The sequence below is a fragment of the Engystomops pustulosus genome, chromosome 4 (assembly GCF_040894005.1).
Source record: "Engystomops pustulosus chromosome 4, aEngPut4.maternal, whole genome shotgun sequence".
NCBI lineage: Eukaryota > Metazoa > Chordata > Amphibia > Anura > Leptodactylidae > Engystomops > Engystomops pustulosus.
Genome location: NC_092414.1, coordinates 164,392,851 through 164,417,166, shown reverse-complemented (window position 1 = coordinate 164,417,166; position 24,316 = coordinate 164,392,851). Strand labels below are relative to the sequence as shown.

The 24,316-nt window shown below is 40.8% G+C and overlaps 1 protein-coding gene across 4 annotated transcripts in view; it reads right to left on the bottom strand.

The window, feature by feature from the left end:
* The window catches only part of FURIN (furin, paired basic amino acid cleaving enzyme), a 123,042-nt gene that overhangs the window by 35,969 nt on the left and 62,757 nt on the right, over positions 1-24,316 (bottom strand). For all 4 annotated transcript variants that reach the window (XM_072148411.1, XM_072148414.1, XM_072148412.1 and 1 more), the window contains exons 4-5: positions 7,221-7,316; positions 2,783-2,911 (exon numbers count right to left, since the gene is read on the bottom strand). In XM_072148411.1, the coding sequence (XP_072004512.1) occupies positions 2,783-2,911; positions 7,221-7,316 (225 nt within the window). The remainder of the gene's footprint in view (positions 1-2,782; positions 2,912-7,220; positions 7,317-24,316) is intronic.

Here is a 24,316-nt window from a genome sequence, read left to right as displayed (position 1 = left end):
AATCCTTTTTTTCTGGTTCCTTTTCCTTACCAGGCAGACGAATGTGTAACCATGCATTATTCAACTCTTCATTAAACACACATGCCGGGGAAATAAATTACAATAAGTCACCTTGTAAATGTCTATTTACTACTATAGGTCAAAGTAACAATAAAACCAATTTCACAGTCTGGACCAAGGAGACAACTTCTGAAACTGTATGGTCAGGCTATGCAAAATATTTCTTACTAACTTGTCCATTCATAGATGGATTTTAGAGCCAAAGACATGCTCTTCTCCCTTCTTTACACTGATGAGGGGCAAGAACCCCAAAACAGCTGCCTGCCCATGAACATTTGGTGTGGTTTACATCCTAGTCATGTTGCAAGACTGTTAAAGGGTTGGATATGGAGAACTACCTCTCATGAGATGACAAAGACACAACAAAATATTATTTGCTTATCCTTTTCCCCAAATCAGCTTTTGCATGGCCCAATACCCTTTTTATGCCAATCCTGGGTACTAATGTATAACAGTAAAGCAGAGAATTTTTCACCATTTTAAATCAATATCCTCGGAGCTACTTAAGCCGACATATCCTACTGTATTTAGCCAGAGGCAGATGGCTCCATATTCAGTGCAATGGCCCGGTCCCAGTACCTTGACGCCAGCCCCCAAAATTCAAGAAAGCTGGCAATTACTAAAAAATACTGGCCAACCCCTTTAAAATAACCTCACCCAATCAACCAGTGATCTGCTCTGCAGGAACGAGTGGGCATACACCTCCAACAGATGGCACCAGAGGCACATCGTCCTCTTTTTGGAGAGAGAATTTGCATTTGTTTGTTTTTACAAATGCATAAATCATTTTCCCAGTTTTATCAAGCTTGAGAGGATGAAGAAGTTGGAAACTCGGCAGTGATGTACTATAATTATGAGTAGACAGACACCTATAAATGCATGCACATCTTACAGAATGCAGCATTTTGATTGTCACATTAGCTTCCTAGCTAATCATAGTAACATTCTAGTAACAATAGAACATAATGTCATTTCATAGTCATTTTCTGAGGAATCAGTTCTGGCGTTACAACCAATATGTTTGTAACACAATGTAATGAAACAAAATAAATATTAGTGCGTCACGGGCTGAGCTCTCTCCATGCAAGGTGGCTGTTTGCTGCATATTGCAGCAATCACCCATCGGGTGTTACCGGTAACACCCGCCAACTTTGCTTTGATCGTAGCTCCCCGTGACATCATCTGAGAGCAACTGACCTGTCGCCATGACAGCTTGGGTTCTTTGTAAGACCCCGAGGCTGTATAATTTCTGATGATTTGTTACAATGTGACAGTGACATCATAATAAAATGATCAGTAAAACACATATTATATTTTATATCTTAGGATCAGACAACCTGGGGTTAAAGTACCCTAGGGGGGTCGTAAAATAGTAAATAAATAAATGCATAAAAATTTAAAACCACCTCCATTTCCAGAGAAATGATAAAAACCCCCCATAAAAGTCAAACATTTTTGGTATTGCTGCATCCCAAAATGCCCCCATCTATCAAAATATAATAACAGTTGTTCCCGGCATGTAATGGAAAATGTCGCCCAAATGTCGGAAATGCCACTTTTCCCCTCATTTTTCAACATATAAAAAAATGTAATAAAAAGTTATCAAAAGGCTGTAAAGTCCTCATAAGAGCAAAGAAAATGCCAGCTCGTCCTGCAAAAAAAAAAAAAAAAAAGACACCTCACACATCTTCTTACAGAGAAGTATGAAAAAGTTATTAGCGCCAGAAGATGGGGAAATGAAGATTTATTTTGTACAGAAGGTTTAATTTTTTTTTAAATGTATGAAAACTCATTAAATCCCATATAAATTTAGCATCCCCGTGATTGCACTGGCCCAAAGAATAAGGGAGGGATATCATTTGAGGCGACAGCGAAAGCTGAAAACCAAGCCCAAGAAAATGGCACCAACGCATTTTTTTTGCCAATTTCACGGCATTTGGGATTTTATTTTTCCTGCTCCCCAATACATGGCATGGAATATTATATACAGTCCCTGCAAAGCGTAATTCATTACGCAGAAAACAAGCCCTCAAACAGCTCTTTACATGGAATAATAAGTTATAGATTTGTGAACATGGGTAGTGAAAAATGAAAAAGCTAAATTTAAAGGGACCTGGCGGTAAGGGACTACCCCCGAAAGTTTACATAATGCTGTCAAAGGAGGTGTGTAGGAGGACTAAACAACTTTCTTCTTGCAAGACAAAGATTATTTCTAAGGATATTTATAAGAATATATAATAAGGTAAACTGCACTCCCAGGAGCACCAATGACTTGTCTTGCAATTTGACCAGGACCTTAGACCTTTCCTTACAAATCACTGAATGCAATACAAATCATGGTTTTCGCCTAGAATTTGGCCATTACTATAAAATGACTGCAGTTTATCATCCTGACTGATGTTATGCATAACGTCTCTAATGAGGGGGATCCTTCTCTGCGGCAAAGCCAGAATATAAACCTGGAAGAGCTTATTCCTAACGCTGTCTCTTCACAATTACACATCAGTACCATTGGTACAATGTCATAATACACATATTCATTAGTCAATGAAAACCCTAAAAAAAAAGTTGCATATTCTACAGTCTTTACAGTCTTTATATTTAGCAAATAAAGTCATCCAATTAATTCTATTCATGCAGAAGAATCATTAAAGAGCAATATAGAGAACATTCCATGTACCAGTATAATATAGTGACATGATCCATTATGATATCCACTTACATAGTTCTCTTGCAGGTCCGGGTGGTTCTTTTCAATGCCATCATCCAGGATGGAGACCACAACGCCTTTCCCCGTGTAACCCTGAGCCCAGGCTTCTTTCACGTGTAAATCATGACGATTTACATCATACTAAAAAGCAAAAATGAGGTTACAAAACTCTGGTATGAAAAGTTTATAAATGCACCAATAAGACCTAAACTGTTGAATTAAGGCTATGACCCAGCAATTGATGAAATCCTGACATTCCATTAAACCCTTCAACATTATTAAAGACTGAATCATCTGGCAATTCTAATAGACTTCCGTGTGATGGACTAGCAGAAGTTTAATTAAATAGCACGGCCTGAAATACTAACACAGTCAAAAACTATTCACACTTTGCATAAATCAATTGTACAGTCAAAATGTACAAAACTTTGGGATATGTTTTATTAGAGAAAATGCCTTTCTTCATTAATCAGGCTCTACCCTCCGGTAACACTTCAGGAGAAGTCTCTTCTAAATCAGTCTCGACAGGCCAAGACATACTGGACTCCTGGAGACATCATATTACATTGATGTCTATGGAGGGGGAAGAGTGAACAGGAGCTAGGAGAGGGAAGCATTACATTGGGCTTCTGCAGTCTTGCTCTATAATGTCCTCTGGTCTGAGCAATGAATCTGTGGGAACAGAATCTCCAACTCCATGTGAGAAAACTCCAACTCCACAATGCTCTGTGAGAACTGCAATTTATAAATGGAGCCTGATAAAGCCAACTAAATAGGACTACTGTGTGTACGTTTTAAACAACTAGAATGTATTGGGTCATCTCAGTACCAGATAGGAATCAAACCGAACTGCGTAGTTTAGCACAGCACGTTATACATATGTTGCATATAAATTCTAGTCGTGTGAATAGAACCTGAATTACATACATTTTCTATTCGAGGCTCTGTGAATAAAGCCTTACACAAAGTTTTCCTAAAGGTTAAATTAGTAGAACTTCTGCCTTGCAGCGCTGGGGTCCTGGGTTCGATTCCCACCCAGGTCAACATCTGCAAAGAGTTTGTATGTTCTCTCCGTGTTTGCATGTTTGCATGTGTTTTCTCAGGGTACTCCGGTTTCCTCCCACACTCCAAAAACATACTGTTAGGTTGTTTACATTGTGAGCCCCATGGGGACAAGGACCAATTTGACATGCTTTGTGCAGCGCTGCATAATCTGTGTGCGCTATATAAAGAATTATTATTATTTTAACTGCACATCTTAAATGCTCATATAAATGCAGGATGTTTTGGTTGCAGGTTAAAATATTAACAAAAAATGTTTTTCATAATGTGAGCGAGAATCAAGATGAAATATTGACTGCCATCTTTACGATTGGACCCAATATACACGCCAGGACTGCAGTGATCACTTTTCTTCTAATACTCAAGGTTAGGGAAGGTTTTCAAAGGGAAATTCTGATCGATTAAAACATGCCATGCTCCTCACAGGGACAGATCATATTTTAATCCCATTACTGCTGGAGGGAGTCATTGTGAACATTAAGTTAATAGTATTTTTAATATGAATGTATTTCTTGATGGGATAAAAGCTGCTGAGCAAGCAATCTAAAAATTCATACCCCAATTTATGAAGCGTGAATTTGAACAATGCACTTTAATATCCAGACACCACGTCCCCTTGAGCCAGGGACCGTACATATTGGGAATTTATGGCATTTTAGGACTGGGCGTTCTAGTAAAACAATAAAAGTCAACAATACAAAGAAGAAGAAGAAAAAAAAAACTTTGGTTTCTGTGCAAAGTTTCAACTTTGAAAAAGCCCCAAATTGATTTGATTAGAGATGTGCTGATCCACTGGTTGGGTTCGGGTTGGGCCAGCTGACCTGAGAGTCTGCTCATTTCTACCATTGACAAATAATTTGTCATACATGCAGCACCCTTACCTGCTTTACATGGTCTAAGTATAGGCAAGTGCAACATTTTAAGCAAATTTGGGTTATGAAAGGTATAAGGTATACATGGAAATAAAAGTGGCCTATAAATAGGCAAGTAACCAGTTATAAACAGAATATACACAATGTAGCAGCAGATTTTCCTGTATACCACTTTACACAAAACTTGCACTTGATTTAACCTAATTTACCCTGACATCTCTGCAAGCCAGATGTTTCAGCTCTCTAAGGAAAGCTTACAACGTTGGCATAGTAAATCACCAAGGATGAGGCACAAAGCGCAATTTCATTTTAATGGGAAAAACATAAAAAAATACATATATTCAATGGCTGTTGTGTCTCTAAGGGTATAAGCATTTTTCTCATAAGCAATATTTTTTGGCAGTGCAAGTGCCAAGTCAGTGGTTTAGAGAAGTTCAACCTCTCGGAGGTAAATTCTTGCTAATTGTAGGTAAGAGCATGTAACGTAACCTTGTCTGGCAGAAGAATACACAGGAACCAAGAGACCAGCAATTCTTATTAACTTCTCTCATTTCAATAACAATGCGAGATAAATGTGATATCATTCCAGAAAACCTCAGTTACTACTCTAGTCCTATGTTATAACTCAATTACATTGCATGCACAAGCAAAGCATGTACCGTATATACTTGAGTATAAGCCGACCCGTGTATAAGCCGAGACCCCTAATTTTACCACCAAAAACCGGGAAAACATATTGACTCTAGTATAAGCCGAGGGTGGGAAATGCATTGTCACAGACCCCCCAGTATATAGCCAGCCTGCCCCCAGTAGTATACAGCCAGCCCAGCCTGCCGCCAGTAGTATAAAGCCTGCCCAGCATTAAAAAAACAAAAACAAACAACTTATATACTCCCCCTCCGGTGGCCCCGATGTGCAGCGCTGCTCCCCCGATGTCCGCGCGGCTCTTCTTCTGGCTCCTCTTCTTTCTTCTCCAACATCGTGCTGGGCGCTCATTGCTCGCGCCGCTGCCGACATCATACTAGGCACCGCCCGGGGGAAAAACATGGTGGCGCCCAGCATGATATTAGAGAAGAAAGAAGAGGAGCCGGAAAGCCAGAAGACGAGCCGCGCGGACAGCGGGGGAGCAGCGCTGCACATCGAGGCCACCGGAGGGTGAGTATGTAAATTTATTATTTTTAAAGTATTTTTATACTCCCCCAGTATTTACTCGTGTATAAGCCGAGGGGACGTTTTTCAGCACATTTTTTGTGCACTAGGGGCGAGATAGGGGATAACAATCTGTTATTGGATGTTTGACAACAGGACTGGTAATGGAAGAAGGGGCGCTGCTCTCCATAGTTGATGGAGCTGTAAAATCAAGCATGCATCTTGAAAGGACCATAGATAACACAGCACTGTACTCTGCTACTTCCATCAGTCCCATAGCGATAGTGAATCGCCAGGACCCATGTTCAACCTGTGGCTCCATCATAAAGAGTGTAAAGGACCTCCCGACCGCAATGTGGCTGATATTGCTCAAGTTCTAGCAAAATGCCAATGCCCAATGACTAGGAAGAATAATTCCTAGGTCTTTAGAAGTAGGGGGCTGACTTTCAAGTTAACAAAAAGAGGCATTGTTATTTTTGTCCCAACCTGGAAATTCCGTTTGCATATTTACCAGAATCCTCTAGCGGTGCATCAATGGCTATAAGTCTCCAAGTGCCTACAAGGCGTCCGTAATTGGAAAAAAGACTCCCTGACTATGTGACTGTAACATCGTCGCATGTTACACAGGAGTGGCTGAACAGATAAGGTGCAAGTCTTTTCAGTAACTATACAGAGGTATAATGGAAAGGCTTGCACCTGTTCTGTGTGCCTTGTATTGGCTGAGAAAAACTAAAGAAATAACAGAAGACCTAACAGATGTGAGCCGTAGTAGGGCTGGTAAACTTCTATACATCCAGCGTATTATTCTGCATGATGGAAGGAGAAAATCCTATAAGGTATCCATGTGCATTAATCCTCAGGCACCAAAATCAGAAATCTGTGTATAAACGCAGTATCAAAGCATTTTTACAGGGCTTATACATTTCTCTCTTCGTTGTTAATAAATATACAGTATATATTATTTTGTTTGACAAGATTGTAGCCACTTTTGTTTTGACCCGAGCGCTGTACTTTGCACGTTATTCCCCACCCACTATGTTACTAGTCAGACAAAGGCCATGACAGGTGAGAACTTATTTTTCTCCAGGTCTAAAGAAGACACAAGTGCAGCTCAAACCACTCTACACTGAAGACAACAACAACAAAATACCTTCCTAGATCTCTGGTGTGTGCCTGTGTGTGCGTGCTAAACAAGGCAAGAGACCGCATACTGGAGAAAGCAATTATCATTACCAGGCGCATTCCTCGCCGCAGGGGGGCAGGGTACAAAGTGTGTTTTTAAGAGGCTACACAGTAATATACTTTCAGACAGAAATTTAACAAAGTGTCTTAATACGTTAAATATGCTAAAATATTGACAAACTTACCAGATACCACTGCAGCGGAAACTTCGGGTCTGTTGGTTCTGTAAAAATATCCCTTTTCCTTCTTTTCTTCGCCACTTGCTGTTCTACCCAGTGTACCTGTAAATAAAATAAAATAATTTATAGAATGGATTTGGGGGCTGTTAATTTTATATAATTTAAAGTAGAGACTAACATATCTAGGTTGGGTTCATAATTTAGGGTGGACTCTATAGAGGACTGGTCAGACAATCCAAAGTAAGTTGATGAGCAATTTTGACCAAAGTTATTTGCCCTGATGATCTCTGTAACCTTGTGTGCATGTTGGTAACAGCAGGACTGTGAAAAAGGCATTTATATTCCAGGATTGTAGCTGGAAACTGCTCAGTAGCCTTCTGCTGTAAGAGCCAACCAGAAGCCTGATACAGCTCTTACATAGAGATGAGGGGAGAGGCTGTGCCGTGAGATCAAAGTACAGCTCTAATTCTGGAAATTAAATTCATTTCCACAGTTCTCCAGTTCAATTATTGCTGACAGAAGCGGTTCTAGGAATTGTTAGTATTAGTATAGTTAGAATACATGTATTTAGGCCATTATGAAAATGGCTGTACACTAGCCATACAGTACAAACGGGTAGCATACGGCCACATTCATTTCAACGGGCAATACTGTCATCCATTTACATGGCCGTGCCGTGGCTGCTACACACACACCATCTAGGAAGACCAGAACCAGCGGGAGGCCATACCCGTCAGTCAGCCAATAGTCAGCCATTCATCATTTGTCAGCCCACTGTATTTTGTACGTATTACATCACATTTACAAGGATTCACACATCACAGAAATACTACGTACTTTACCGCAGATTAATAAGCAATATACATACAACAACCAGACAAAAAGCTCTGGTGAAACAGGAACACTCGAATCATAAAGCAACACTTTCAATAAGTGCGATATAGTCATCAAATAGATGTGCTCTGAAAAAAATTCAATAACTGCTCAGCATCAAAACTAAAAAACAAAATTCTTTTATATAGTTTTAGGGCTTTTGTTCAAACTACACAAAGATGGCAAATTATTGATTCCTCCGCTTCCCAGAATCGCTCCCTTCAGAAGAAAATATAAAAAAAAATAAAAACTTCCGATGAGATATGAGGGAAGCCCCAGAGTATTCACACTTTCTCATCAACAAACACGGCAACAGTCAGCAAAATACAGAGCGCTTGTGGGGAGTCTATGGGGAATTTTAATTCCCTGTGGGCATGAAAGTTTTCAGAACACTTACATTTGTAAAGAAAAGATATTCAAAAATATATTTATGATATAAATATTATTGAACTGAACATATCCTAGTGAATAAATTCAATTTATCAAATTTCTGTAAGCAAAGGCATCACAAAAAGTTTTCGGTAGTTTTTTTTTAAATAATACATCTAAGGGTTTTGTTTTCATTGCAAGAGCCATACAAACCATGTGATCGTCATCAAGTGAAATTCATATTCAGATATTCCTGTAGTGGGCAGCACTTCCTGCTTGTGACATCACCCAAGTACAGGGAGGCCAGAGCACAAATGACATTTATATGAATCAGGACAGCAAGTGACATGCTTGTGACATCACTCAAGGTCCTAAGGCCTTTCACATGAATCAAGACAACAGGTTTGTAAGTGGACGTCCTTAAGCATGTGATGTCTTACACTTGTGAGACATCTTGCACTTCTAATCCCCTCCGCCCCCAAAAAAAGACAAGTCTCCTCTCCAGTTGTCTTGTATGGATTCCCATGGTTACCAGAAAGCATGAGAAAAGGACAGCAGCTTAGGGGTGGGGCAAGGTAAAACATCTGCTAGTTGCTAAACACCAGCAGATAGCTAATTAGAGTCAATTACAAAATTGTTTATTTTGCTTAGAGCACAGTTAGTCAAAAGTTTTTATGCTTTCGAGTTGTACTTTAAAACACTAGGTTAACCTGGCTTTACACAGACAAGTTCATGAAAACTGGCCCTCTTGTTGGCAAAAGCCTACAGGCTGCACACCTCGCACATTATGGGAATCCCTACATCATGCAGAAATATCAAGTAATTCCCATTTCCAACCCAACTTCCATCCTGGGCAAAGTGTGAAGTCTATGGGATAGGTCCAACACATGTGCCTGTTTCCACAGGTGGTCACAAACTACAGCCTACACCGTAACATCTGGAGAAATTCCCAACTATTGAAAAAGGGTTAAAAAAAAAAATAACATGCTACTCTCCAATCTGTTAGAAAAGTAGGTGAACCGATACAATATCAATATAGTTACAAGTTTGTGAGGCCTCATTAAACTTAAGTAGTCTTCAATAGAACTTTAGGTCCTCCATTTCGCAGCTCTGCCTAACCTGGACATGTTGCTTGATGGGATGTAGAACAGTCAATTGGGCAGCTTTATGCCCCTAGCAAATAGACATGGCTCTGATTATCAGGTATGTCCACCAGGGGTCCACCTGGCCAAAAGCAGCCATGCCTAGTAGCTAGGGGCACAAAGCTGCCCAATTGACTGTTCTACAGCCCATCAAGCAACATGTCCAGTTTAGGCAGAACTGCGAAACGGAGGACCTAAAGTTCGGGTCTGCTCATCTCTATTGAGGCTTCACAAATTTGTAACCAAGATGACATTGTATTGGTTCACCTACTTTCTGCAGCGGCTTTAAAGGGTTTTCCCATTTTCAGCAACTAATGAATAGTTATAAAATTTTTCAATATACTTTCTGTATCTATTCTGCACCGTTTTCTAGATCTCTGCTTCCTGTCAATAGGAAGCTTCATTGTTTACTTCCTGTACATAGAAATCAGTCCCTGATCATGTGATGTCACGGCTTGGTAGTAACACAGGGAGTAATTAGAGCTGTGTGTAATAACGAGCCATGCACCTGTGTGACATCACATGACCAGGGACTGGTTTTGCCCACAGAACGTAAACTATGACGATTCCTGTTAAGAGATGTGAAAACCCTTCAACTGATACAGAAAGTATAGTGGAAAAATTTATAACTTTCTATTGCACAAAAAAAGAAAAAATAATTCTTTATTTGCTGAAAGTGGACAAACCCTTTAAACTTAATTTTATAAAAGGGCATTAATCCTTGTATACAGCTTGTGTTAGAGTGGTCGGACTCAAACTCTTACACATGTTGTCCCCCTCCTTTAGTAAAAGGAACCCACAGAATAATTTTTTCCCAGTTACTAACTGATGAACATATGATGACTGTAGTAAAGTTTTGAGAAGCTTATTGTGAGTGCAATGAATATGTCCTTGTACACAGTGATGGCCATATGAGGCCAGGCAAATCTTTCATTCAAGGATTCTGCTAAGTTTCCGGACAATAATTCACTTATTTGTCCCCCAGATGGTGCAAGGTGGAGGACGGCATCCCATCCACTTGCATGAAGATAAAAGGCGCTGTTCTTTGTGAGTGCGGCAGATAAACTACTTCCATTTATAGAGTCATTTGAATGAAAGAAACCGCAATGAAGAAGAGAAATGAAGGCACTAACTATGCCGGCTCATCTGTGTCTGGCAGCCTGGTCAGTAAATTTTTCTGCACGCCGGAGTCACAGAACTTTGATGAGATTTTATCAACTGTGTCCTGTGTTATGTGGTGAAAAGTCTAACTGCAGACAACAGCCATAACAAATCAGAATGGTGGCCCTCATAGGGAGGAGGTATAAAAAAAACCCCCAAAACTATCAGAATGGTGGCCCTCATAGGGAGGAGGTATAAAAAAACCCCCCAAAACTATCAGAATCAGAATGGTGGCCCTCATAGGGAGGAGGTATAAAAAAAACCAAAACTATCAGAATCAGAATGGTGGCCCTCATAGGGAGGAGGTATAAAAAACCCCCCAAAACTATCAGAATGGTGGCCCTCATAGGGAGGAGGTATAAAAAAACCCCCAAAACTATCAGAATCAGAATGGTGGCCCTCATAGGGAGGAGGTATAAACCCCCCCCCCCCCAAAACTATCAGAATGGTGGCCCCTATAGGGAGGAGGTATAAAAAAACCCCAAAACTATCAGAATGGTGGCCCTCATAGGGAGGAGGTATAAGAAAATCCCCAAAACTATCAGAATCAGAATGGTGGCCCTCATAGGGAGGAGGTATAAAAAAAAAACCCCAAAACTATCAGAATCAGAATGGTGGCCCTCATAGGGAGGAGGTATGGGGGGAGGGGGGGAACAAAAAAAACTATTTGTCTGGTAGAGGGTAAAGCGGATTAGTTACTCAGGCCAGTATTTCCCTCCACAAACACGGGATCACCTCACCATCTTTATAATCGGCAAACCGTCTTAACACAATGTTCAATAAACTGTCAGAAATTAAGTTTAAAGTAATACTGTAGTGATATATAAAACAACTTGCTTTATAAAAACTTTTAATAAAAAGTAAAAGCAAACTGCATTTCTCCCCTCTGCGTCCTAAGCGGACCCGGGGACCTCACAGAGGATGCTATAAACCGTAATAACAAAATCAACGCAGAACACACACAAAATAAAGAATATCCAAGTCTTGTTATCAACAGATTTATACATCAAAATGGAACTTTTCATTACCATGGAAACAATGAGTAAAACGCATGAAACCGCTTGATTTCAAAAGAAGACCTTCACATTTCACAAGCTCGGCTCCCATTCCACCCTTTTGTTTGCCAACACAAACATACAGTAGTGTGCGTGCATGTGTCCTATAGATTATACGCACGTAGATACACTTCAATTAACCGTACACTAGTTTATACATTGCACATCTTTATACAAGCAAAACAAATTTTTTTTTTTTTTTAATTTTAAAAACCGCCCACAGTAAGGGTAGGAAAAAAAAATAACAGATTGTTAATAAAATTCCAGGCCGATGCAGTGCCTTCATCCAGCAGCTTCCCGGAGGAAGATGATGATGATCTCCAAGCAGAAAATCTCTCGGGAAATTATTAGTAAAGCAAAACCAGACTCTGCAAGTGAACAGATACAGAAAGGAAACGCGGATGGCGAGCTAGGTAAAATGTATTGCTTTTATACAATAAACCTACAGGATCATGTGGCTGAAAATTCTAGTAAAGCAGAATTAACCCTTACTGACAACCTATCTAGAGCAATTCTGTATCAAACTCAATTTGAGTACCAGTTCTAGCTTATAGAAAATCTACCATGATAAACCACTTACTCATAGATCATGTACTGTGACAGTGGCAACAATCTTATATTTGTTATCCGTAGCTTCCTTCTAAAAACAAACTTTTAAAATTATACTAATGAGGTGTTGCCAGAGCCCCTCCATGCTGCAGATTCAAAGGTGGTTACACTGTCTCCACCTCCCATTCTGCCTGCTGTAATCTTACACAGTGTGATGGGTGGTCGGGAGTAAAAAAAAAAAAAAAAAAAAACCAGGACGTATGACCGCACTTCTCAAGATGGCAATACTTTATTTCTGAGGGAGCAGGGGGAGGGCGAGACAGAGTTACAGCCTGTGAATCTGCAACACGGAGAGGCTCTGGTAACGCCACAGAATTCTGGCTCATTAGTAATTTATATTTCAGAAGGTAGGAAGCCATGGATAACAAAAGAAGATTACTGCAGTCATGCTGCCTGGATCTATGAGTAAGTGAAGTCAGGTCCACTTGACATCTGTGCTTTCCATTACACTCTTTTGTACACCTTTTGTTCCCCATAGACTTTATTGTACCTTCCATTATATGTCCGTTATTTAGAGTGGAGTAAAAAGACACAATCTGGAGTACAATTTTTTTCATTATTAATAATGAAAAGTGGAACGGTACCTGCTGAACACAGGTGTGACCTCAGCTAATCTTTTCCCCATACTTAACATAAAACCATTGAAGCACAAGAGTTGGTAGATCTTCATTTTACACAAGTATTTTATAGTGAGGCCAGTCTTGCAGGAGACAGAAGCTGCCCACTCAACCTCCCGCAGGCTAACTCAGACTTGTGATGATCAGATGAGCTTTTCATTGCCGAGCTCAGCAAAACAGACTATGATAAACTTCCAAAATTAAAGCCACATTTGAAAGGCCATTAAGTTTTCATCAGGCGGGCAATGACTCAAGAGTGCGCGAGGGTATCAGACAAAGCACATTTGTTAGAAGGAAGTCATTTGCTTTATAGACGCTAAAGTGACAGATGACACTCCAATCTCCTTCACATCCTAATAAAAAGGGAAATGCACAACCCCCCGATGTCTGGCCCAGCACTTGAGACAGAGCAGTTTATGTATTAAAACTCCAAAGGTTTGAGCAAGCAATAGAGAATTCATCCCGACCATTACAATTATGTACTGCCAAGACTGGATATTAGAAGGCATCATTCTGGTCATTTTAATCATAACTTACTCACCTCCCTGTAAGACAAATTAGCATCTATTCCTATCAACACTATGAAAATAGATCAGCGACTGCCATAATGTCCACAAAGCCCATTAACTCAAATAAAAATATCAACTAGTTAAGGGAAAAAAATATATAATATAATATAATATATTATATACATATATATGCACACACACACACTCTTAAAACATTGGGGCAGATTTACTTACCCGGTCCATTCGCGAACCAGCGGCGCGCTCTCTGCGCTGGATTCGGGTCCGGCCGGGATTTATTAAGGCAGTTCCTCCGACGTCTACCAGGTGGCGCTGCTGCGCTGAAGTTCCCTGGAACGCACTGGAATACACCGAGCCGGGCTGGGTGAAGGTAAGTGCAAGCTCCGCAACACATTTTTTGTTTTAAAATGCGGCGGTTTTTCCGAATCAGTCGGATTTTCTTTCGGCCACGCCCCCCATTTCCGTCACGGGCATGCCAGCGCCGATGCGCCCCAATCCGATCGCGTGCACCAAAATCCCGGGGCAATTCAGGGGAAATCGGCGCAAATCGGAAATATTCGGGTAACACGTCGGGAAAGCGCGAATCGGGCCCTTAGTAAATGACCCCCAGTGCGTCCAAGGACTAAATATCAAGAATACAAAACATGGTGTTACAGTGGATGACTTTAAAGCGCAAATGTAAGTTTACTTGACAAAAAAAATAGAACGGCTGATGAAAGCATTTGACAACGATTCCTGTATCATGCTTTTGGCTTCTTCCTATCCCGAGATATAGGGCTAATAGATAAATGAGGCTATGTGTAATATCCTCTCAGGTTTTCCTGAAGTGGGCGGGACTTCCTGGTTGTGACATCAGCTATGGGAAATTATGCCAACAGCACTCAGGGCATTCACGTGAATATGGGGCACAGAATCAGTGTTACTGCTTGTACAGAGATCTAGCAAGGGAGGGAAGACACAGAGCACTGGATATCATACATTACTACCGTCAGTAAAACTGAATAACGGTAGATGACTTTTAAGGGGTTATATCAAATATTTAAGTTATCCCCTATTCACAGGATAGGGGATAACATGCTGATCCGCCTAAGTCCAACTGATCACGAGAACAGAGCCGCCAGCAATCCAGGAACGTGCATCCTGTCCCATTTATTCAATTGTAAGGCATTATCTGGGAGCACCCGATATACAGCACTAGAGTATTTGCCAATTTCTTCATACAATTGAAGAGAAGGGCAGGACACATGCACCATCTGTAGCTCCAGAGAATGGGGCCCCCATACAATTGCTGGGACTTCCCTCTTTTTGACCGATTGGTGTTTCCAGCAGCTGGACTGCAAAAGATCAGCTTATTATTCCCGCTATCCTTACTTTAAATTGTTGTCACTACCCCTTCATAGGCCTGTAATCATCTACAGACATAAAATCTGCTTATGACTATAGGGTTAAACAAATGGAAATTGCATTGGTGAAGTCCGGAAGCGAGACTTGCTCGATAATGGTTTAACTAAACTCCCATCAGTATTTTTAATGTTCCTTTATTGTCAGATGTATTACATGCAGGTTCTAACAAAGAGCTATTGAGCCGTGCACTATATAAAACGCCGGCACTTTACATGTTGTGACCATTTAAATGACTTGTTTAACAAGGGAAAATTCAAAAAACGGGAACATCGTAAAATAAATGACACTGTGGCGCTACATTAGAAAAGAAAAGATTTCCAAGGAAAAACGTTCGCCCGCATTTCAAGGAACGTACACATTCTTTGCATATGAATGTGAGTTAAGTTTAGCAATCCATTACTGAATACTTCCTTTTCTCTCAAGCCCACAGAGGCATTGCTACATTACTAATGTTCTGTCACCCTAGCAATAAATAAAATCTCCAGGATAAAAAGGTAAATTTTCAAGGCTGAATACATACAGGTCACTCTGAAAAAGAAAAATGCAACGCGATGGAAAGGCCTTCAAACTAAATGGAAAATCTAAGTGCAAGTATGGGAACGTCTAGATAAGAGCGGAGCTCTTATACATATCCTGAAGTCTTACCAACCAACCAGCAGTCTCCTCCAGCCTCTGTCCATCTTCTCCTTAGATAAAGCTATCCTGGTATAAAATCCAGTCGTCAGCTTAACTTTATCCATCACTATTACGCCACTACTGGAGGTGGGATGCATTTTCTTTTTCGCCACAAAAAAAGGCAAAATGGGCAAAGACTATAAAAGGTAGGTGTGAGAACTGTAACTTTAACTGGTTGCATAGAGGAGAGTAATAAATTACCACTGGATCAGATCAGGGAATATGTAATTTGGACGTATACTGCTAAGTGACAGTCGTGGAGGGGTTAAACTCGTGTAGTGTTGGACTGGGATCTTAGGCCAGTGGTAACGAGCCTATGGCATGGGTGCCTGAGGTGGCACTCAGAGCCCTTTCAGTGGGCACCAAGGCCATCACCAGAGAGGACTCCAAGTATATTCCTGCAGTCCCAAGCAGCCCAGGACTTGTTGTGCACAGAGCCATTTTGTGACAGCGCTACCTGGGACTACTGAAGGAGTGGGAAGGTGCGGACAGATCTGTATTACCATTGTAGCTCCTGCTCCGGCCCTGACAATTCTTCCCGTTTATGGGACCCTGGAGGGAAGCTACAATGATCATCCAAATTTCTTCTATTTTCCGCTTTATCGGTGTCCTCGGGGTGCGATTATGAATGAAAGATGTGAAAGAGCAGGGAGTAGAAATCACTAATAAAATTTCTGTGTTGGCACTTTGCGATAAATAAATGGGTCTTAGCTGTAGTTTGGGCACTCCGTCTCTAAAAGGATCGCCATCACCGTCTTCGGCCCACCAAATAAAATTATTATTAGGTTATTTTCTGCAGTATCTCCCGGGTCCAATAATAGGTTACAGTCAGGGTCCACAGGAGGATCTTCTGGTGCTCTGGTGGGCCAGTCCAACTTTGCTCATGTGCATTGCCATCTTAAGATTAAGCTGTTAAGCAGCATATCAATGAGGAGACTACCCTAGTGTTCCAAGCCGAGGTACAATCCTGGAATATAAATGTATTTTTCACAGTCCTTCTGTTACACACATCATACACAAAGGAATAGTTACACAGAAACAATCCGCTTAATATGGAGGCCTTTATGAAGTCAGAAGACAGCATTAGCAGAGCTCCTGATCGGTGAACAGGCTTTATATCAATACAGAAAATATAGGTGCTGTGCACACATCTTTGAGCCTTGGTCATGCAGCAAATTTAGCACATTAAAACGACAGTGCCCTCACCTGCGTTGGCACGGACTTACGCTGCGCCACTGTCTAATTGTAACGTTGTGAAGTAAATGCGTGTTCCAGAAGAAGCGGAATGCTATTTTTCCCATTGGGAACTGAGCGGAGGCTTCAGTGTTGTGCCATTACATCCACATTATGGTGTTGTGCACATCTTTTATTTCCTAGTGCCAGCAACTCAGGCAGAACAGTTCTGCTTATTGTTGGCTACAGCCATGGGAGCTGCAACGATGGATGAAATGATTGCAGCTAGCTGGATGCGCTAGGATGGGACCCAGACACTCATTTAAGAGGCGCTGCATTACACGCGGGCCGCCATTAGCAGCGACTCGACAGATACACTGCTACAGAGCGACTGAACGGGGAAAAAAAAAAAAAAAATTAAAGCTTGACTCACTAAGTAGCAGTATAATGGGATTTAACTAGGTTTTTATTATTACATATAAAAGGACAGACGCGCTTTACTACGCGCTCTTATTACAGCATCACTAATGGTAGGAATTTTGTGTACTGCTCGTTTGGCTATATATTTCTGGTTTAGAGTCCATTTAAGCAATGTTTAGGATTTTCAGTTCAATTAAACTGCAAAATTATTTTGTATCTGCAAACATGGTTGACTCACATTCACATTCTTTTGTCATTAGCGCTTTCACAGGTTGACCATAGCTTTAGGCTACATTCCCACGAACATATGGGAGATGTATACACTGTGTATATACGTCCCCCATACACTTCAATGGCTTTACGGCGCCGTACCATAGCAAGATAGGACATGTCTTATCTTTTGACGGAATACGGTGCCGGGCCCTATGTTACTCTATAGAGAGGGGCGGGGGGTGAGCAGTGCTCATCCCCTGCACCGATGTATGACCACCGTACTATGGTACGGCGGGCATACATCCTGTGAATGTAGCCTTAGACATCAGGTTATGTATGAGCTGGAAATGTACCCATTTTACCCCAAAATAAAGACGACCTTACACCAACTCACAAAAGGTGGAGGTGAACACAACAAACAGTAGGGGCTGCTATACAGTCGCACTTTGAATTTTCTTTTTCTCCCCCCACAGTTAGAGATATCAGTCCCAGTATATGTAATCTCCAATTTCAGAGAAGTGATTCTGGGGTGGAGGAGGGGGCATGTTTTATGCCAATCTTCTTGGACACTGTCAGACAGTGGTAGGGAAACTGAGGTCTTTGTGCACAGTGTGATCTCTGTATGTTGGGAAACAGCATCTTCTCTACCACGGTCTGCCAGTGTCAGAGAATATTAGCATAACACTTGCTCCTTTGCTCCAGCATCTCTTCTCCGACAGCAGAGAGGATTACAATGGCCAAATAGCAAGACTGATATTTCAGGAACCATGGGAGCCAAAAAAGAAAATGAATCTACATAGCAGGATGGTATGTTAATCACCACATGTGTGAGGTGGATGAAAGATCCTCTTCAAGCCTCTTTTTGGCTTATGTCTGGGTAGTATACTCCGGTGTTCAGCTATGTTCACATGCTTGCTAGCCTTTTATCAATGTTTGCTCAGTTACCGAGCCACCAATGACAGTGACAGCCTTTAACTGCAGTATTAAAAAACAACAACTGAGCTTTGCTATAAACCCAAAAAAAATACACAACAGCAATAAATTGCTTCTTCACATGTTGGTCAAGGACGACATGTGAAGGTTTCGTAGAACGTTATGTTCTTTTATAGGCCATGTAGCTTAAGGTTCAAAGACCTCTTCAAGAGTCTCTATGATAAATGGGGAATTAATGCTTTCCACACAAAAATACTGTGGACATTGTGGTGATGGGCGATGAGCTAATAAAATAAAAATGTGATATTCTTAGTAAATTGACAAGTGTGCTGACACAGGGGAAAAGACTAATGAATCATGTAGTAACCACTTGCTCTACTGAACATGTGGTCGTATTGGCTTCTAGTTCAGACAAGGCTGAATTTCAGATAGAGCAATTCTTATATTGCAGGAGACTTGTCCTCCAACCCCTTAGAAGGGGTCACCTTCCACCATATGTCATTTTACAAAGTTGGCCAATTGTGCATATTTATGCCTTCTGAAAATGGTTCTAACAAACCACTTAATAAACTCCTCTAAAAGTATACAAGCCCCTGTAGTACCATCACGTAAGTAGAGGATTTTTCTCTCTGAAGAGAGGCACACAGCTTTTGAACTACATGCTGAAGCCCATTAAAACCTGTAGTTTTACAACATGTCGCTGATGCCTGCGGCGGAGATGCCGCCACCAGCACTTCTGTCAGATTTTGTCTCATCTATGGACATATAATGAGGAGAGGCACAAAGGACTTTTGTGGGATGCGCTTTGATCTACCATCTTGCATACTCTGCTGAATGTCTGTTTTGTGAAGGGACTTGGTCTCCAATTATACCCACATGACACAGAAAGACTTGTATAAAAGGAAACACAAGCCTGGAGATAGGAAGATGCCATGTCAATTCCTTTGCCATGCAGATTTCTGGGCGCAGTCCCATGACAGGTTAAGGCAGGGAACCAGTAGCACTGCAGGGGTGTTTTTGGTGTTCTTTTTTCGATCATGAAATGGTTCATTCATAATTTAAGCTCTGAAATATCTTAAAGAGAAGCAGCACAGGGCAACAGAAGCAAACTCTACATAAAGACACTATGCAGCTCCCAAAAGGTTAAGTTCTTACCTATTGTACGTTTTCCAGGTGCGGAAAAAGATTGCAACTGAGCTGGAGAAAAAGCCATGGCTAAAGGTTTAACACAAATTAATATAATCCTATTAAGTGGAATGTTAGATAAATTATAGGTGTTGTAAAGAGATTACAAAAACAGAGCCACTTTGATCCAAAAAATGTGCCACCCACATTAAAGGGGTATTCTCGCCTGGGCATTAACATTCAGTTTCACTAATCTTCCATTTATAAACATTTCTTCAATTGGATGTTATTAAAAAAAATGTTCCTGTGTGAAGATAATTTCTCATAAATGTAGTCATCCTGTCCCTTAGAAACGAGATGGCTTCCTCGGATACGACCACGTCACACTCTGGCAGCGCGGGCCAGACATGAGCTATTGAGTCCTGTCTGACCTCCTGGATTCAGCGATCATTACCACAGGACGGCTGTGGGACATGCAGTAACTCCCGGACATTTCATATACAAAAACCTTTTGTTTCTTTGTGCAATCCCTACAGCAGACGTGGCCGTATCCGAGAAAGCTATCTCGTTTCTAAGGGACAAAATGACTACATATATGATAAATTATCTTCTCACAGGAACATTTTTTTTAATAACATCTAATTGAAGAAATGTTTATATATGGCAGATTTATCAAACTGAATGTGAATGCCCAGACGAGAATACCCCTTTAAGGGTGTAATATTGCGCTTTTAGGATAGTCTGAAAATGGGTAAAGAAAAAAAAAAAAGAAAAAGAAAAGAAAATCCTTACTTTATTACCATTCTCTTCACGAATGGTGTAACCTATCACACCTAGAAGAAGAAACGCACTATTCTTTCCCAGATACTTGCAATTTGGATCATCAAAAAGGATCTTCCCCCCAACAGTCTCCCTGTGTTAATAAAACACTAGAGGCTTAAAAGGAAAACTACAATCCAAATAAAGCATAATAGATCAGTGACACTTACTCACAGATTCAGGGAACTTGACTGTGGTAATCTTCTCTACGGCTTCCATCCTTCTAAATTCAACTTTTAAAATTATGCTAATGATCCCGAGGGGCTACCTTGGCCCAGGTGTGATCTGGCATTACAGGCTGTTACACGGTCTCACCCTCCCCCCTGCTCCCTCAGTACATGCTGCTGTATGCTCAGTGCAGGGGGCAGCAGGTTTATCATGCTTGATTTTGATGGTAGCTTTCCTTTGGCACCAAACTTGTACACCATATAGTGCTTGGCCCCCTCCTCACATTAAGGACTCCATAGATTCCTTCTTTGCCAGACTAAAGTTATTAATTAGCAATCCCAAGATTAAATGTGAATGCAGGATAAAACTTAAAAACTTAAAGGGTGAAAGTAGCATGTATCAGGGCAAGTCAAAGAACTGCCCTTGTATAACAGAGCCAAATTCGGGGAACTTGCCTACTACCCCTCTGGATGTCCTGATGAAATGAGAAACGTGTGAACATGAGCATAATGTGTACTGATCCCTAAAGTGTCCTCACATTGATCTGGTTGGCCCATTTCATTTATTTTCGGTGACAAAACATATTCAGGTGTAAACCAAAGACAAAATAAGCCATTGTATCATTACATACATGCACCTTTAAATACTGTTTTTATTGTGTTGAATATGAAACAGATCAGGTATAGTTGGTTTTGAGGATCATTAAAAGTTATGTTTTATATTTCATACCCAGCAGTCACTGTCTTTCATCACAGACTTCTATGTCATCCGATAAATAAGGAAGTCTAATCAGTGTTGCTAAGCAGTGATTATCTGCTTACACAGGAAGCATTTCCCTAACATTTTTATTTGATTAGTTAGTTTTATATTATCTAGTTTTATCGGTTTATATGAAGTTTGTAAAAATGTTCAACTACAAAAGAGCTTAATCCCATCTGTTCTATGGTCCGGCTTGCATCCCTGCTTGCTGGATGCTGTCATTTGTGTCTTAGCTTCAGATAGGATTTTCTCTCCAAACCAATTTGTGTGAGCCTAGCCCTGGCGAGGAGTCATCCAGGCCTGTTATGTGTTGAACAGGACAATCTTGGTGAAGCTTCTAGCATATCTCAGCCAGTAAGATATATACTCAACACGAATAACGCAGCTCACTCCAGAGTCTGATCGCTCTGTGATGTACACCAAACGCAGAGGGGGATTCATTTATTTCTTCTATGGAACCGATTCTTTATGGTGCCAGATAGTGTTAGGCCATCTCTTCTCAGACATTATTATATTCATCTATTACGCTTCTCTATACAGGGTCATATCTCCGATAGAGAGGACACTACTTAACCTTTTTGAGTAGTAAGTAAGAGGCAATGTTACAGTTTCTGTGCACATTTGAACAACATTTTTACTAAATACTTAATACAATCCATAGTTATTCATATACTTTGTTAGTTTAGAAAATATTCATGAAATTCTGTGGATGTCCAGGTAAGTACTAAAAGGCACCAATGCAATGGGGGCAGAAGTACACAGGTTGTCTCAAGACTGACGCTCAACATTGATCCTGTGCTTAGGTAGCAAGTGTGTCTTGTGGACCACTGGATCTAGACCGGGCTAAAATTACAGCTGACTTCCAGTTTATGAGCAGCTTTATTTACCCTCAAGAATATTTATATTGGTTATCTGCGCTTTCATTCATTTTCAGCCCTACTGAGCACCATCTGCATTAGTTTTTATTGCAATTGTCTATTTGTTCAGTCTGTGAACTAGACCTAACTTCAGGGCAATCTGACCTGAACTCCAGGCTGGACATCTAGACCAGTACATGAATACCAACAGTTGTGCAAGTTGGCCTTGGTCAGAACAACTTGCCAGTCCTATATCAATTTCTGCCATTTCCAGCATCAGTCAGTAAAAGCTGAAGATTAAGGTTAAAGGAGGAGACCTGTCATCAGGTCTGTGTCACTTGTCCTGTCACCTCTACCTGTTGGAGCAGTTCACAAGGATCCCATCCCAGTCTTTATCTAGTCAATTCATACATTAATCATTATAAAATCATATTTTCTTTATCATGTAAATGAGGCTGGTCACATGGTCAGAGGCAGTGATGTCACCCCTGTTAACCCTCCCCTCTCCTCCCCCTGCTCATGTCTGTGTGTAATGTATAGTAAAGCATTGCTAGAGTGTGTGCTGCATCTGTTGACATGCTGCATCCTCCTAATACACAGGTGAGAGACACAGACATCAGCTACACAAGTACCTGACATGTTCTGCTATAACATGGCTGCCTGGAGCTGTTGTATCTCTACTATACACACACACATGCACACACAGGCTGCAGGGGGCGTGGCCACCAGCAAGCACATCATTATACAGCCTCACATCATCATTATACAGGCTGTCAGTCATGCACTGGGGGTGTGGCTGTGCCTCCCACTCATGAATAAGGTGGACAGCTTGAATATGCCAATACTTCATTGGACATTTCACAGGTCATTTGCATACAGCTTTAGGACCTCAATGCTTAGGTTTACAGGCATGAAGAGGGACAATGAAGGGATAGAGGCAATGCTCTCTAATGGCAGTTTATGAATATATATTTTGTTTAGGGGGGGTTATTTTGCCTGATGGGTTCTCTTTAAACAGTTTTCAATAAAATTTTACATCAGAATAAGCTAAGTGTTCCTATGCCGCATGGTACCGTTCCACTCTATAACAGGTTTTTTCTTGTATTGCGATTAGTTCTGCTCTTTCATGAAATTTCTTTTTTTTTTTTTTTTTTTTAACTAAACTCGGATAACACCTTTGAGGGCATAAAATGGATCTTCACTGGAGTAAAGTAAATGTAGTGTACTAGAGCTTTACCGCACTAACAGCTGCATCTCCGCAGACGTTTCCCAGCCTGCTATACTCTGAAGAATCCTGAAATCATCGTCTAATGAGATAAAAGTATGTTCTAGTTCCCAGCACAGATTCTTTGAGCAATTATGATATCATACATAAAAACATGAGTATCTCTGGGACTGCTTGTCCCAGATTAAACACATACGCTCCCAGTTAAACATACTACAACGCTTAAAATCAATAAGACCTTTACTTTAGAATGATTGCGGGTTTTTTCTAAAAGTCAATTACATCGATGGGCTGATAAAAAAAAATTGATCCAAAATGTTGCTTTAGCCATTAGAGAAGACGGAACAAAAGGGTTAAAACGAGAAAAGTCGATTACCTACAGTTTATCTACTCCCAGCAGGATTCAGTGTTGCAAAGATTAAAAACCCTCTCCCATTACTTTATATGGCCCGATTCCCTATAAAACCTCAATGCTTCTCGCTGGAGAGGAAAAGGAAAAAAAAAAAAAAAAAAAGTGAAACGCTTTTCAAAAGGAAACGCTCTTCATGTAACCAGAACCGATAGGAATTGTCTGTTTTAATCAGCAAAATTACTTATTACAGTCACACCGCCTTGGCGAGCACAAAAAAAAGGATATTATAAATAGATGAATGAAGACCTCTTGGAAGAGGTCAGCAAGCACAAATTGGCAGTCTAATGGAAAAGATCCTTACAGTACACATGTATCAGCAAATAAACAAAGACAGATGCTTGCCGAGATCCGTCTGATGAGTCCGTGTGCTTGCGCACAACCCCTGGCCAGGACAATGGGGGCACAGAGCACCGTGAGAGTGCCGAGAGATGGGGGCCGGTTTTCAGAGCAGAAACACATTACAGAAAATAAACTAAATCAATGTTCCTGACCTCTCGCACAGAGTGTGAAAGTGACAGCTGAGTTAATGTGATGTAGTCAGAGACTTCTCCATGGATTATGATGAA